The sequence below is a fragment of the Ranitomeya imitator genome, chromosome 1 (genome assembly GCF_032444005.1).
Source record: "Ranitomeya imitator isolate aRanImi1 chromosome 1, aRanImi1.pri, whole genome shotgun sequence".
Lineage (NCBI taxonomy): Eukaryota > Metazoa > Chordata > Amphibia > Anura > Dendrobatidae > Ranitomeya > Ranitomeya imitator.
Window position 1 is genome coordinate 201908924 of NC_091282.1, and position 17215 is coordinate 201926138.

Below are 17215 nucleotides of genomic sequence, written 5' to 3' on the forward strand. Positions count from 1 at the left end.
AAAAATGATTTTTTATTTTCACGGCTTTGCGTTATAAACTGTAGTGAAATTCTTGGGGGTTCAAAGTTCTCACAACACATCTAGATAAGTTCCTTGGGTGGACTAGGTTCCAATATGTAGTCACTTGTGGGGGGTTTCTACTGTTTAGGTACATCAGGGGCTCTGCAAATGCAACGTGACGCCTGCAGACCAATCCATCAAAGTCTGCATTCCAAATTGTGCTCCTTCCCTTCATTGCTCTGCCATGCGCCCAAACGGTGGTTACCCCCCACGTATGGGATATCAGCATACTCTGGACAAATTGCACAACAACGTTTGGGGTCCAATTTCTCCTTTTACCCTTTGGAAAAAACAAAACTGGGGGCTAAAAAATAATTTTTGTGGAAAAAAAAAAAAGAATTCTGCGTCATAAACTGTAGTGAAACACTTGGGGGTTCAAAGCTCTCACAACACAACTAATTAAGATCCTTAGGGGGTCTACTTTCCAAAACGATGTCACTTGTGGGGGGGTTTCAATGTTTAGGCACATCAGGGTCTCCCCACCGCAACATGGCGTCCCATCTCAATTCCAGCCAATTTTGCATTGAAAAGTCAAACGGCGCTCCTTCTCTTCCGAGCTCTGCCATGCATCCAAATAGTGGTTTACACCCACATATGGGGTATCATCGTACTCAGGACAAATTGCACAACAACTTTTGGGGTACAATTTCTTCTGGTTCCCTTGGGAAAATAAAAAATTGGGGGCGAAAATTCATTTTTTGAAAAAATATATTTTTACGGCTCTACATTATAAACTTCTGTGAAGCACTTGTTGGGTCAAAGTGCTCACCACACATCTAGATAAGTTCCTTAGGGGGTCTACTTTCCAAAATGGTGTCACTTGTGGGGAGTTTCAATGTTTAGGCACATCAGGGGCTCTCCAAAAGCAACATGGCGTCCCATCTCAATTCCAGCCAATTTTGCATTGAAAAGTCAAATGGCGCTCCTTCCCTTCCGAGCTCTGCCTTGTGCCCAAACAGTGGTTCCCCCCCACATATTGGGTATCAGCGTACTCAGGAGAAATTGTACAACAACACTTTCGGTGCATTTTCTCCTGTGACCCTTTGTAAAATAATACAAATTGGAGCTTAAGTAAATTTAAAAAAAAAATAAAAATTAAATGTTCATTTTTTTTAAACATTCCAAAAATTCCTGTGAAGCACCAGAAGGGTTAATAAACTTCTTGAATGTGGTTTTGAGCACCTTGAGGGGTGCAGTTTTTAGAATGGTGTCACACTTGGGTATTTTCTATCATATAGACCCCTCAAAATGACTTCAAATGTGATGTGGTCCCCCCAACAAAATGGTGGTGTAAAAATGAGAAATTTCTGGTCAAATTTAAACCCTTATAACTCCCTAACAAAAAAAATTTTGTTTCCAAAATTGTGCTGATGTAAAGTATAAAATATTAAGTATTTTGTGTGACATATCTCTGCGATTTAAGGGCATAAAAATTCAAAGTTGGAAAATTGCGAAATTTTCAAAATTTGCACCAAATTTTCATTTTTTTCACAAATAAACGCAGGTAATATCAAAGAAATCTGACCACTATCATGACGTACAATATGTCTTGAGAAAACAGTGTCAGAATCACCGGGATTCGTTGAAGCATTCCAGAGTTATAACCTCATAAAGGGACAGTGGTCAGAATTGTAAAAATTGGCCCGGTCATTAACATGCAAACCACCCTCGGGGCTTAAGGGGTTAAAAACGTCAGCTCGGCACGCAAAAAATAAGCTCTCACCCGATCCCAGATCACGGAAAATGGAGACGCTACGGGTATCGGAAAATGGCGCAATTTGCTGTTTTTTTTTTTTTTTGTTTTTTTTTAGCAAAGATTTGAAATTTTTTTTTCACCACTTAGATAAAAAATAACCTAGACATGTTCGGTGTCTATGAACTCGTACTGACCTGGGAATCATAATGGCAGGTCAGTTTTAGCATTTAGTGAAGCTAGCAAAAAAGCCAATCAAAAAACAAGTGTGGGATTGCACTTTTTTTTTTGCAATTTAACCGCACTTGGAATTTTTTTTTCCTTTTTCTAGTACAAGACATGGTATAAACAATGGTGACGTTCAAAAGTACAACTCATCCCTCAAAAAATAAGCCGTCACATGACCATATTGACTGAAAAATAAAAAGTTATGGCTCTGGGAAGGAGAGGAGCCAAAAACGAAAAGACAAAAACGAAAAAGGGCCGTGGCGGGAAGGGGTTAACGCATAGTGACTCTGCACTGCTGTAACTCCCCCCTATGTCTGCGTTAAGCACAGGTTTTAATGTGGATTTTACAAAGATGCACACCCCTTCACCTTTTTTTATCTTTCCTGTCCTTTTTAAATGTAGTGTAACTTTCTTCGTTTGTTACCCAGTTACGGCTAGGGTTATATAAAAAAATTAAAAGATATATCTTGTCAAGTCATGTTTCAATAATGCCCACCACATCGTATTCTGTGACCATCATAAGAGTCTCTAGTTCATTCATTTTGTTTGCTGGACTTCTTGCATTTACCAGCAGACATTTAATATTATTGGCACATTTGTTACTCCTACTCAACTCCCATCTTTCCTTGCCTATCCCAGCCCCCCAAATCCTCATTTACCCCTACTGTCTCCCACTCTGTCTACTCTATCTATCTATCCCCTTATTAGCACAACTATCCTCCATCCCTGCAGATCCTAGTTTAAAAGCTCCTCCATCCGTCTTACCATTCAGGTGCAGCCGTCCCTACCGTAGAGCCTGTAGCTGACAGAGAAGTCAACCCAGTTCTCCATGAACCCAAACCCTTCCTTCCTGCACTAATTTCTCACTTATTTATCTCCCTAAACTCTCGTTAACTATCTAGTGACGCTCGTGGCACTGGCAGTATTTCTGAAAATGCCACATTGTAGGTCCTGACCTTCAGCTTCTCTCCTAGTTCTCTGTAATCATTTTTTATTACCTTCCACCTCCCTCTAACTTTGTCATTGGTACCGATGTGTACCTTGTCTTCTGGGTTTTCCCCAGCCCCACCCAGCAATCTGTGTATCTGATCTGCAATATGTCGAACCCAAGCACCCGGCATACCACACACTGTTAGGCATTCACGGTCTCGGCGGCAGATGACCATGTCTGTCCGCCTAATTTATACCGTCACCTACCACCATCATCTGGCTGGCTTTTGCTGCATTCCCATTTCCCTCCTTCCTACAGCAGTCATTTTTCTGGTTGCTTAGAGCAATGTCCTGCTGGAGTGATCCCAGTCCTGGGCTTGCATTTCTTATATCAGCCAAACAGTCATATTTACTAAGTTGTGCCAGATCAGGACTAGGCTCCCTGGCACGTTTTCCCCTACCCAGCTGTGTACTTCTCTGTCCTGGACTTCTCCACCTCCACCCTCCTCCGTATCACTGGTCCCAGCCTGTGCAAGCTAAATGAGCTCTATACTCCTCTCCAGGTTTGCAATGCTACTGAGTGTTGCTAGCTGCATATTTAGGTCCATTACCTGGGCTTCCAAACATGTAACTCGCTGGCATCGAGGACAAACATATTCACCCACAAACGGCTGTTCAATGCATGCATACATCCCACAAGATGCACACCTGGTGGCATTGTCCGTGGAACACATATTCAATTAGGATAAACTGTACAGATAAAAGCAGAAAAAAACCAATGGTAGTTAGTAAGGAAAACGCCAAACTATGCTCTTGTGTTAAACTGTGATATTGCTTTAAACTATGGACTGATTTGTAGCCTCGGACTTAACAGCCCTCTTTCTGCTCAGCAGAGCGCAGAGCTCGCTTAAGCCTCTTTCACACTTCCGTCGTTCTCCACACGTCGAAATACGTCGGTTTGTGAAAAAACAGGATCCTGCAAATTTCTATGCAGAATCCTGTTTTTTCCCATTGACGACGTTTGGGCACACGTTATGTCCGTCGTGCACTGGATCCTGTGCATTTTGGCGGACCGTCGTCTGCTAAAAACGTTCAAGGGAACGTTTTTCTGTACGTTGGATCCTGTGTTTCCTACTGAGCATGCCCGGCAGGAAATCTCTCTCCTCCCCGGGATTTTACACGGACAGCGGACCCATTGACGTTATCCACTATTGCACAAAGCTCCGTCGGTACGTCGCGCAGACGCTTCGTGACGGCCTACTACTGACGGAAATGTGAAATAAGCCTTAGAGTGTCTGGAACTTGTAGCCAACTTAGCAACTTTAGAAAATTATACACAACTGAAATTATGCAGCCATTGTCTGATGTATGCTGTCTGTGGATCAGGCAGTATGTTTCAGCTGTCGGGTTCCCATTAAAGTAGTTTTTCAGGTTTCTAAATTGATAAGCTTTCCTACTATTGGCCCACCTAACAAGACATACTGATAGGGAAGATGGATTATGATAACCATCTGGGACAGCAATGATAATGTGTGTAAACTGTAAAGTGCTGCGGAATATGTTAGTGCTATATAAAAATAAAGATTATTATAATATGTGATGGTCAACGTATGTTCTATCCCAGCAGTATCATTGCAGCAAAATTGACGCTTTACAGAATCAATGGTTTTTTCCTGTAATTCCCCTGCCAGTAGCTACAGACATCGAGATGTTGCTTATAGTTGGTTTTCATCACAGTTAATGGGTGTGGGTTTTTGTCCCCCTCACCAATTTTTGATTACCATATAAGAATGTCATTAGCATGTTGTACTATGCAAATAGCCTCTTCGGAGAGGAAGAGGACTTCAACTGTAGCGCCACCTGTTGGAAGTAGCAATCCTAAAAGTCGTAAACCTTTTTAAAGCGCTTTGCAACATGGTTTAGGATAAGAAGTCAAATCAGTAACTCCATTTGCAGACACATGTTTTGGGATGTTTGCCCCTCATGAACACAAATCAGAATTCATGTTTTGCACTGATCAAGGGCAAACACGTTAAAACATGTGTCTGCAAATAGTGACAAGTTTGGCTTCTTATCCTACCATGTGGCAAGGCTTATTAAAGAGTCGATATTGACGTTTAGGATTGCTACATTCAATATGTGCTTCTATTGCTCCTGTCCACTTCCTTTTCGAAGAGGTTATTTGCATTTGTAAATTCCCAGAGGCGCATTGCACTGCCTATAAGTCTCCTTAGCCGGGTTGGCACTTCCCACTAAGAGAAACTCTCCTTTAGCATGTTTGTAGATAATACCCATTTATCAGTTTCTGTTGACCTGCAGTAGAAATGTGAATAGATTGATTTTCTTGTATCAGGTTTTCTTTAAAACTTTATTTTTGGCAAAAATTCAATTTTAAAGTGCAGATTAAATTTTGGTGGGCTTTTGCATCCACACACATCAGCTGAAAACTGGCCAGATGTAATTACTTCTCTTTGGTTGGGCTGCATTAGCTAACCACAATTTTCTTGCAAATTTTTAGCTCCTCTGTTTTGTGTGCGAAATGACTAATGGTAAATGTAACACACATTTAAGTAAAATAATTTAGATTCTCATCATTAGTCTTTTCAATGTTAGTCTCTTTTCTTTGATTTTTTGATACTATTTTTTGAGTTATGATACATTTTTGCTCTGAATTTATGCAGCTTCAGATTCTACATCAGGCAGAAGTCCTAAATTCGTAATGTCCATCATCACCGCCTGCCCGTACAGCAGAACACGCTTTTGATAAGGGCTGGAAACTTTTCTCAGCCGACTTGCCAGTTACATCAATTTTGTAAAGTAACTTTCCTCCTCCTGTAAATTTTCAGTAAAAGCTTTTATTCCAGGTTTGTCAGAGATTTGTAGGCTCAGCAAATCTGGAAAAAATATTCCCAGTGCCTTCTCAACTGCATAGCGTTATATTGCTTTTTTTTGCCTGCAGTTGTTTCCCCTTTTTTATATATGCAGTATATAATTTTGCATTATTTATTACAGGAGAGATGCGCTCAGAGGGTACGGTGGCAGATGTATTGGACAAAGGCTCAGGAGCTGTCATTCTGCTTGACGGTAGGTAGATCATCTTATGAATGGCTTGTTAAAATGGTCAATAAATCCTTATACTGGGCAATCAAATTCTGCTTCTCACTTGTTAGTTTTATAAGAGTACATATCTTCATACACTTTGCTTTCATTTTGCTTTCCTAATACAGAACTCTGTCAAAAGCATTTCACACCAAAGCAATTAGCAGTTAGAATTACTAGAGGAGAAGGCAGTCACATTTCTGATCGTAGTGAAGGTCGTTTCAGGCAGAAAAGGCAATCATGGCAGAGAATTACTAATGAGGTGCAGAGGAGAGAACAAGTGAGCAGAGGCCTCACCCAGATCGTGGGATGTAATCTGTACATCAGACGTCCTCATATCTTCTCTGATGCATTCCTAAATGTATGTAGAGAAATACTAGATTCATATTCAGTTATTCAGTAATGCACTCCAGATTTAAAGGGAATGTCAATCTGAAGAATTTATGTCCTATGAAGTGGACAGCCACAAGAGTGCAATTTGCAAAAACATAACAAAACATGCTATATTGTAAGCTGGATTATTCAGGTACTTGCTCAAAAAGTTGGCTTTGGAGGCGTGTGGTGATTGGCTCTTCTTAAAGGAGTATTCTTAACATGAATCTTCTGCTGCCCATCTGTTTACTTCCTTGATACTGGGGGAATAAAGGGGGCACTTCTGGTTCAATGGCTCCGTCCTACTGCTGAGGCTGCTACTTTCACACATCAGGTTTTTTGTTTCAGGCTAAATCCGGCGAATGTTGGAAAAACTGGATCCGGCGCAGATTGTGAAAAACTGATGCGACAGATCCGTTTTTTCGACGGATCCGGCTAGCCTATCTAGATTATTGGATAAAAAAAAAATTGGAGCATGCTCAGTTTAGAAAACCGGATCAGGCCGTCGCATCCGCCATTTTCTGCATCCGTCACCTTCCGGCTCCCATAGGCTTCCATTCTAGCAAACAGCCAGAAGTGCCGGATCCGGCACTTCAGGCTTTTTCGCCGGAGACAAAAAAACGTTACAGTAGACTTTTTTTTCCAGACGCCAGAATCGAGTGTACGCCGGAACTGGCATCAAACGAGAAGGAACGCTAGGCCATCCGGCGCTAATACAAGTCAATGAGGGAAAAACCGGATCCGGTTTTTATTTTTTCCTGTTCCGGTTTTTCTCCCGAGAGCCGGATTTAGCCTGAAAAAAAAAACCTGATGTGTGAAAGCAGCCTAAGCTTTTTTTTTTTTTTTTTTTAAGGGACTTGTTCTGAAGTCTATGATCACTATATATGTGTACAGTGAGAACAGGGCCTTTGAAAAAGGCCATTGCTTAGGAAAATAAGAGCTATGATTAGGAGAACTGCTCTGGAAACCGCCATTGGTAGCAGATTGTGATTTTGCAGGACTGATACCGGGTCAAGAGCTTAAGGTACTGTCACACTGAACGATATCGCAAGCGATCCATGACGTTGCAGCATCCTGGCTAGCGATATCTTTCAGTTTGACACGCAGCAGCGATCAAGATCCTGCTGTGATGTCATTGGTCGCTGGGGAAAGTCCAGCACTTTATTTCGTCGCTGGACTCCCTGCAGACATCGCTGAATCGGCGTGTGACGCCGATCCAGCGATGTCTTCACTGGTAACCAGGGTAAACATCGGGTTACTAAGCGCAGGGCCGGCGTGTGTGACCGCCGGCCAGCCGGAAAGCAGAGCGGTGACGTCACCGCTCTGCTTTCCGGCCGCTGTGCTCAGTCAGTGCAGGAAAGCACAGCGCCGGGGACAGACAGCGGAAGGTAAGTATGTAGGTTTTTTTTTTTTTTTAACTTTTACGCTGGTAACCAGGGTAAACATCGGGTTACTAAGCGCGGCCCTGCGCTTAGTAACCCGATGTTTACCCTAGTTACCGGCATGGTTGGTCGCTGGAGAGCTGTCTGTGTGACAGCTCTCCAGCGACCAAACAGCAACGCTGCAGCGATCGACATCGTTGTCGGTATCGCTGCAGCGTCGCTGAGTGTGAAGGTACCTTAAGAGGGAAGGTAGTTGAGCAGATAACTGCTGTTTACAGATCAATGGGCTAGATAGAGTTGACTGTGATATTGTGAGTTATCCCATCAGTCCGGAATGTGACTACTATGCATACTTGACCAAGTTGTGGTGATCGATCGCCTTGGAAACCAGCTGTGCACTATGTAAGATAAAAGTTCTCCTAGCAGGAGAATGATGTCAGCAAATATGAAACTTGCCTGTTTTTAAGCTGACTTAATTAACTATACCCATTTCATAACATGAGAATTCCCCTTTAAGGAAGTCGATTGAGTATGGAGTTTAGTTGGCAGCGCATCATTGAGTAACAAGCTTATAATTTATCCTGAAGGGAAAGAAAAAAATCTTGCTGGAGCAATCTAGTGTAGTTAGTGATTGCCTAGTCTGCAAGGGATGATAGTAAAGTCAGATGCCTAATTTGCATGATCTTCCCATGGAACATTGTCCAAATGACTTGTATTCAGACAGTCTCCTTAAAGGGTGTCTGTCAGCACATAGTAACTGTTGAAACCAAGCACAAGGTGTTCCATCTGCCCTTTGTGCAGCCAGTTTAGTGTGCCTTCCCACCTACAGTGCTTTTTTTTTTATATATTTCAACCCTCCCACCCCACTTCCTTGAGGGTATGTGCACACGTTCAGGTTTTTTTGCGATAAAAACGCTATAAAAGCTCATTAAAAATGCATGCATTATGCATCCTATCATTTAGAATGCATTCTGCAATTTTTATGCACATGATGCGTTTTTTTCCACGAAAAAAACGCATCGCGGTAAAAAAAAAGCAGCATGTTCTTTAATTTTGCGGGTTTTTTTCGTGTTTTTCCCGCTATGCTATGCATTTAGAAAAACGCAACAAAATACGCATAAGAAACGCACAAAAACGCATCAAAAAATGCATGTGGATTTCTGGCAGAAACGTCTGGTTTTTGTCAGGAAAATTTCTGCCAGAAATCCTGAGGTGTGCACATACCCTGAAAGCTCTGGGTTTAACCCCTTCCCGACCCATGACGCCACGTAGGGGTCATGAAAGTCGGTGCCAATCCGACCCATGACGCCTATGTGGCGTCATGGAAAGATCGCGTCCCTGCAGATCCGGTGAAAGGGTTAACTCCCATTTCACCCGATCTGCAGGGACAGGGGGAGTGGTAGTTTAGCCCAGGGGGGGTGGCTTCACCCCCTCGTGGCTACGATCGCTCTGATTGGCTGTTGAAAGTGAAACTGCCAATCAGAGCGATTTGTAATATTTCACCTATTATAACGGGTGAAATATTACAATCCAGCCATGGCCGATGCTGAAATATCATCGGCCATGGCTGGAAATACTAATGTGCCCCCACCCCACCGATCGCCCCCCCAGCCCCCCGATCTGGCCGGTACACTGCTCCGGCTCCCCTCCGTCCAGTGCTCCGCTCACCCCCGTGCTCTTGTCTGCTCCCCCCGTGCTCCAATCACCCTCCCCGTGCTCCAATCACCCTCCCCATGCTCCAATCACCCCCCTTGCACTCCGATCCACCCCCCGTGCTCCGTTCCACCCCTCTGTGCTCCGTTCCACCCCTCTGTGCTCCGTTCCACCCCTCTGTGCTCCGTTCCAGCCCCCCGTGCTCCGTTACACGCCCCCCGTGCTCCGTTCCACGCCTGCCGCGCTCCGATTCCCCCCCCCATGCTCCGATCCCCCCCCCACCCCACCCCATCATACTTACCGATCCTGCCGGGCTCCGTCCGTCTTCTCCCTGGGCGCCGCCATCTTCCAAAATGGCGGGCACATGCGCAGTGCGCCCGACGAATCTGCCGGCCGGCAGATTCGTTCCAAAGTGCATTTTGATCACTGAGATAGATTATATCTCAGTGATCAAAATAAAAAAAATAATAAATGACCCCCCCCCCCCCCCTTTGTCACCCCCATAGGTAGGGACAATAAAAAAATAAAGAAATTTTTTTTTTCCACTAATGTTAGAATAGGGTTAGGGGTAGGGGTAGGGGTAGGGTTAGGGGTAGGGCTAGGGTTAGGGTTTCGGTATGTGCACACGTATTCTGGTCCTCTGCGGATTTTTCCGCTGCGGATTTGATAAATCCGCAGTGCTAAACCGCTGCGGATTTATGGCGGATTTACCGCGTTTTTTTCTGCGCATTTCACTGCGGTTTTACAATTGCGATTTTCTATTTGAGCAGTTGTAAAACCGCTGCGGAATCCGCACAAAGAAGTGACATTCTGCGGAATGTAAACCGCTGCGTTTCCGTGCAGTTTTTCCGCAGCATGTGTACAGCGATTTTTGTTTCCCGTAGGTTTACATTGAACTGTAAACTCATGGGAAACTGCTGCGGATCCGCAGCGTTTTCCGCAGCGTGTGCACATGCCTTTAGAATTAGGCTATGTGCACATGGTGCGGATTTGGCTGCGGATTCGCAGCAGTGTTCCATCAGGTTTACAGTACCATGTAAACATATGAAAAACCAAATCCGCTGTGCCCATGGTGCGGAAAATACCGCGCGGAAACGCTGCGTTGTATTTTCCGCAGCATGTCAATTCTTTGTGCGGATTCCGCAGCGTTTTACACCTGTTCCTCAATAGGAATCCGCTGGTGAAATCCGCACAAAAAACACTGGAAATCCGCGGAAAATCCGCAGGTAAAACGCAGTGCCTTTTACCCATGGATTTTTCAAAAATGATGCTGAAAAATCTCACACGAATCCGCAACGTGGGCACATGGCCTTAGGGTTAGGGTTGGAATTAGGGTTGTGATTAGGGTTATGGCTACAGTTGGGATTAGGGTTAGGGGTGTGTTGGGGTTAGGGTTGTGATTAGGGTTATGGCTACAGTTGGGATTAGGGTTAGGGGTGTGGGGGGGTTAGTGTTGGAGTTAGGGTACCGTCACACAGTGGCATTTTGATCGCTACGACGGCACGATCCGTGACGCTCCAGCATCGTAACAATATCGCTCCAGCGTCGTAGACTGCTGTCACACTTTACAATGTACGACGCTGGAGCGATAATTTCATGACGTATGTGCGATGTAGAAGCCGTTGGTTACTATGCGCACATTGTATACAATATCGTGCACACCTTTGTTACACCATGCGATCATGCCGCCACAGCGGGACACTAGACGACGAAAGAAAGTTTCAAACGATCTGCTACGACGTACGATTCTCAGCGGGGTCCCTGATCGCAGGAGCGTGTCAGACACTGCGAGATCGCTGGAACGTCACGGATATATCGCTGGAACGTCACAAATCGTGCCGTCGTAGCGATCAAAATGCCACTGTGTGACGGTACCCTTAGAATTGAGGGGTTACCACTGTTTAGGCACATCAGGGGTCTCCAAACGCAACATGGCGCCACCATTGATTCCAGCCAATCTCGTATTCAAAAAGTCAAATGGTGCTCCCTCAATTCCGAGCCCTGACGTGTGCCCAAACAGTCGATTACCCCCACATATGGGGTACCAGCATACTCAGGATAAACTGCGCAACAATTACTGGGGTCCAGTTTCTCCTGCTACCCTTGTGAAAATAAAGAAATGCTTGCTAAAACATCATTTTTGAGGAAAGAAAAATGATTTTTTATTTTCACGGCTCTGCGTTGTAAACGTCTGTGAAGCACTTGGGGGTTCAAAGTGCTCACCACATATCTAGATAAGTTCCTTGGGGGGTCTAGTTTCTAAAATGGGGTCACTTGTGGGGGGGTTTCTACTGTTTAGGCACACCAGGGGCTCTGCAAACGCAATGTGACGCCCGCAGACCATTCCATCAAAGTCTGCATTTCAAAACGTCACTACTTCAATTCCGAGCCCCGGCATGTGCCCAAACAGTAGTTTACCCCCACATATGGGGTATCACCGTACTCAGGAGAAACTGGACAACAAATATTGGGGTCAAATTTCTCCTGTTACCCTTGGGAAAATTAAAAAATTCTGGGCTAAATAATTATTTTTGAGGAAAGAAAACGTATTTATTATTTTCACGGCTCTGCATTATAAACTTCTGTGAAGCACTTGGGGGTTCAAAGTGCTCACCACACATCTAGATAAGTTCCTTTCGGGGTCTAGTTTCCAAAATGGGGTCACTTGTGGGGGGTTTCTACTGTTAAGCCACATCAGGGGCTCTGCAAACGCAACGTGACGCCCACAGAGCATTCCATCAAAGTCTGCATTTCAAAACGTCACTACTTCACTTCCGAGCCCCGGCATGTGCCCAAACAGTGGTTTACCCCCACATATGGGGTATCAGCGTACTCAGGAGAAACTGGACAACAACTTTTGGGGTCAAATTTCTCCTGTTACCCTTTGGAAAATAAAAAATTGCAGGCTAAAAGATCATTTTTGAGAAAATAATTTTTTTTTATTTTCATGGCTCTGCGTTATAAACTTCTGTGAAGCACTTGTGGGTTCAAAGTCCTCACCACACATCTAGATTAGTTCCTTTGGGGGTCTAGTTTCCAAAATGGGGTCATTTCTGGGGGATCTCCAATGTTTAGGCACACAGGGGCTCTCCAAACGTGACATGGTGTCCCCTAATGATTGGAGCTAATTTTCCATTTAAAAAGCCAAATGGCGTGCCATCCCTTCCGAGCCCTGCCGTGCGCCCAAACAGTGGTTTACCCCCACATATGGGGTATCAGCGTACTCAGGACAAACTGGACAACAATATTTGGGGTCCAATTTCTCCTATTATCCTTGGCAAAATAGGAAATTCCAGGCTAAAAAATCATTTTTGAGGAAAGAAAAATTATTTTTTATTTTCATGGCTCTGCGTTATAAACTTCTGTGAAGCACCTGGGGGTTTAAAGTGCTCAATATGCATCTAGATAAGTTCCTTGGGGGGTCTAGTTTCCAAAATGGGGTCACTTGTGGGGGAGCGCCAATGTTTAGGCACACAGGAGCTCTCCAAACGCGACATGGTGTCCGCTAACGATGGAAATAATTTTTCATTCAAAAAGTCAAATGGCGCTCCTTCCCTTCCGAGCCTTACCATGTGCCCAAACAGTGGTTTACCCCCACATATGAGGTATCGGTGTACTCAGGAGAAATTGCCCAACACATTTTAGGATCCATTTTATCCTGTTGCCCATGTGAAAATGAAAAAATTAAGGCTAAAAGAATTTTTTTGTGAAAAAAAAGTACTTTTTCATTTTTACGGATCAATTTGTGAAGCACCTGGGGGTTCAAAGTGCTCACTATGCATCTAGATAAGTTCCTTGGGGCGTCTAGTTTCCAAAATGGGGTCACTTGTGGGGGAGCTCCAATTTTTAGGCACTTGGGGGCTCTCCAAACGTGACATGGTGTCCGCTAAAGAGTGGAGCCAATTTTTGATTCAAAAAGTCAAATGGCGCTCCTTCCCTTCCAAGCCCTGCCGTGCGCCCAAACAGTGGTTTACCCCCACATATGAGGTATCAGCGTACTCAGGACAAATTGGACAACAACTTTTGTGGTTCAGTTTCTCCTTTTACCATTGGGAAAATAAAAAAATTGTTGCGAAAAGATAATTTTTGTGACTAAAAAGTTAAATGTTCATTTTTTCCTTCCATGTTGCTTCTGCTGCTGTGAAGCACCTGAAAATTGCGAAATTTTCAAAATTTTCGCCAAATTTCCGTTTTTATCACAAATAAACGCAGAATTTATTGACCTAAATTTACCACTAACATGAAGCCCAATATGTCACGAAAAAACAATCTCAGAACCGCTAGGATCCGTTGAAGCGTTCCTGAGTTATTACCTCATAAAGGGACACTGGTCAGAATAGCAAAAAACGGCAAGGTCTTTAAGGTCAAAATAGGCTGGGTCATGAAGGGGTTAAGGAGCACAGGAGGGGAGAGATGCAAAATAAGTAGGTGGGAAAGTGCACTGAAGAGTTTGAACACTCATTTTTCACAGACCCTCAGGAAGGAGAGACTGTTTACCCAAAACCTCTGTATTATGAATTTCTCTTTCAGCCAGCCAAATTCTGCTGAGCACTGCTGAGTAGTGATGGGCGAGCGTGTTTGTATATAGCAGTATCTGAGCATGCTCTGGTGTAATCCGAGTATTACAGGGGGCTCAAGTAATATGTTTGAGTCCTTGTGGCTGCATGATTCGCGGATGTTACACTGCCGCAACACATTGCCTAACAAGCGGGCAATCCCTGCATGCGTTGTGACTGTCAAACGGCCCCAAATCATGCAGCCACGGGGACTCAAACACATTAGTCGAGCCCCCTGCAATACTCGGATTACACCGGAGCATGCTCTGATACCGCTATATACAAACACGCTCGCTCCTCACTACTGGTGAGCTGGAAGAGCTGCCTGTGGATGGGTGGCTGACTTGCTTAAAAGATGAAGTAAAGCCAGGTAGGACAGGGTTAAATTCCAACTCTGCAGGTTTGGTTAGAGGCACCTGCATAGCTCTTTACCAGAAGCAGGAATTAGGTTCACTTGAGCCATAGTGAGGGACATTGTAATAGTCCTGGCAGTAGATGATGACGGCATGCACATTTTAGTAGATTCAGGTTTGAGGGTAGCTTTCCCGTAGGCCCTCATTCAACAGATGAATGCCAATAGTGTGTTCTTTCGGTTTTTCTGTGGCAAACTCCTCTCTCCTATGTGGAGTTCAATTGCAAGGAAAAATGCTACGCGGTATATGTTGTTTTTACAATGTGCCCCTATGGTGGACGGATAAGCGTATATGTGTCCGACAGTGTGCACAGAGCAAAGTACCCTGCTTTATACATCCACATAGTTATATATTTCTGTATATCTATCTATATATTTGTACTGAAAGTGGTAAAGTAAAATTATCAGTTATCTTAACAACCAGACTTTGATGTCCCTTAAAGAAGAATTTCTTCAGCCTACTAATGTGATTAGAATAGTCAATTACATCATTTAGTATTCCCTGAATGAAGTCCATAAATCTCCATTACTAATTAGATGTCGGGTCCCAGGATGGCAGCTCCCGTGATAATTGGAATAATGGCTGCTTTATGTGAAATATTTTCTTGTATTTAGTGTGCTACGAATTACTGTATTAGCATAAAGACACATTTATACATCTGTTCTTCCCTTATTGATGGATTCACTAGAATGAATACCTTTTTATTTGCTGGTCTTGGTTTCTAGCTGGACTTCTCAATCTCCAATAAGATATCTCAAATTGAGTGCTAAAATGTTGCAGCACAGCTTCCATAATGATTGCATTATTTGACAACTGTCTGATTTAGAAAAATCCTTTAGATTGATGCATTGCATATATTTGCATCTTTCAATTTTTTTTATTCATATATATTACCCCAGTTACTTACTAACCCCCCAAATTTAGTAAGTCACTGGGGTCTATTTGGCACCACCCGTGTGCCATCACACACATTACATGTGTATATATAGTACATTATACCAGAACTTTGGCAGGATTCTTCTATATGTCCTGATCCTCTCCGGTTTACCTCTGCATAGTGGATTATGAGTAGGATGCACATTGTAGACTGCCTCGTATAGGTCTCTTTTCCTCCATCCTTGCTCTTTACTCGTCTTTGCATGCTTTCTTGTTGTGTTTAGAGGAAAACCTATAAACAGAAATTCAGAAATGCACTTGTGTTTTCCTCTTTTCCTAGTAAATACCTATTGTGGTAATGAGCTGATCTGCTATAACCAGTTCTCTGTGTTTGTGGTTGGTGCCGGTGGATTTGGTGGGAAAAGGTCCTCCTCCAAGGCCAAGGTATGTATAATGTGCAATGCTAGCTCTAAATAATGAATATGAATGTCTCTTGACAGCACTTGTAACAAGCACATAATGATTTCATACCACTCATCCTAGAAAGAATGTGGTTGTTAGCTAATTAAAATGTGTATTGAATAGTACATAACCAAAAGTCACTGTGAGCATTATTAGTGCTAAATCTAGTTTCCCTGGTTTCTTTCAACTATAACGCAGGGTCTTCTGTATTTAAAAATGTACTAAGTGTCAATTTTGACAGCAAAACCTTCACAAGTTTTACTTTTAAAGTGGGTTTTTTTTACACCTTCTATGGTCCTTTATGTGAGGCAGATAAGGATACAGGCTTGGGAATATATATTTCTCTGACTAAAATGTAATGTTTTTGTGCCCCTAGGACTCACTGAGAAAGGCTGTGAGTCATGCTTCCCCGTCTAACACCTAAGGCTACTTTCACACTAGTCCGTCCGTATGGGCCGTCGCAAACAGTCGGCCCGACGTACCGATGGACAGTGTGATTGATTAGCACAACGTGGCCAGCGGATGCAGTTTTACAACACATCAGCTGCCCATTGCGAGTTCCGGGGAGGAGGGGGCGGAGTTTCGGCCGCGCATGCACGGTCGAAAATGACGGACCCGACGCACAAAAAAAGTTACATTGAACCTTTTTTATGCGTCGCGGCCGCCAAAAACACGACTCATCCGTCATATGACAGATGCGACATGTGGCAATACGTCGCAATGCGTCGCTAATGCAAGTGTATGGAGAAAAAACGCATCCTGCGGGCAACTTTGCAGGATGCGTTTTTTCTCCAAAACGACGCATTGCGACGTCCGTCACACGACGCTAGTGTGAAAGTAGCCTAATCTTCCACAATGCACTACACTTCAGTCACAGAGCAACCGATTCTTGTCACAATGGATCAGGAGCTGCAGGCACTAAAGGACCTATCAGTACAGAGTGAAGTTAGCCTGGATGGCCCTTGGCAACCTATCCAATCCTTACTTTCATTGTCTGAAATACACTGGAGAAATGAAATCTTGTTAGTTGTCAACATGCGTTTTTACATTTTGTTGTTCCTTAATTTTAAACATTTCACTTTATATTTAATGCTGACCTAATATTCTGGGAGACAGTTGTTTTGGAAGACTTAGATGTACAGTGCCTTGAGAAGTATTCATACCCCATGAACACAAAGTAGCAAGTATTTGTGAAGTGTATATGAAATTATATAAGGTTCTCTAATTATTTTAAAAATATAAATCTGAAAATTGTGAGGTGCATTTGTATTCAGACCCTTGTAGTCTCATACCCCAAAGTAAAATCCTGAGTGACCACCTGTGTGTAATTTATTCTCAGTATGACTACAGAAAGTTCTGTGAAGGCCTCAGAGGAACACTAGGGTTCAAACAGCATTATGAAAACCAAGGAACAGAAAAGACAGGTTAGGGATAAAGTGGTGGAGAAGAGTAAAGCAGGATTGGGTTATATTAAAAAAAAAAAATAGCCCA

The 17215-nt window shown here is 43.5% G+C and overlaps 1 protein-coding gene across 1 annotated transcript in view; it reads left to right on the forward strand.

The window, feature by feature from the left end:
- Positions 1-17215, forward strand: part of HSD17B4 (hydroxysteroid 17-beta dehydrogenase 4) — a 505871-nt gene that overhangs the window by 312628 nt on the left and 176028 nt on the right. Inside the window, exons 15-16 of the mRNA XM_069753449.1 lie at positions 5924-5995; positions 15603-15706. Of these exons, the coding sequence (XP_069609550.1) occupies positions 5924-5995; positions 15603-15706 (176 nt within the window). The remainder of the gene's footprint in view (positions 1-5923; positions 5996-15602; positions 15707-17215) is intronic.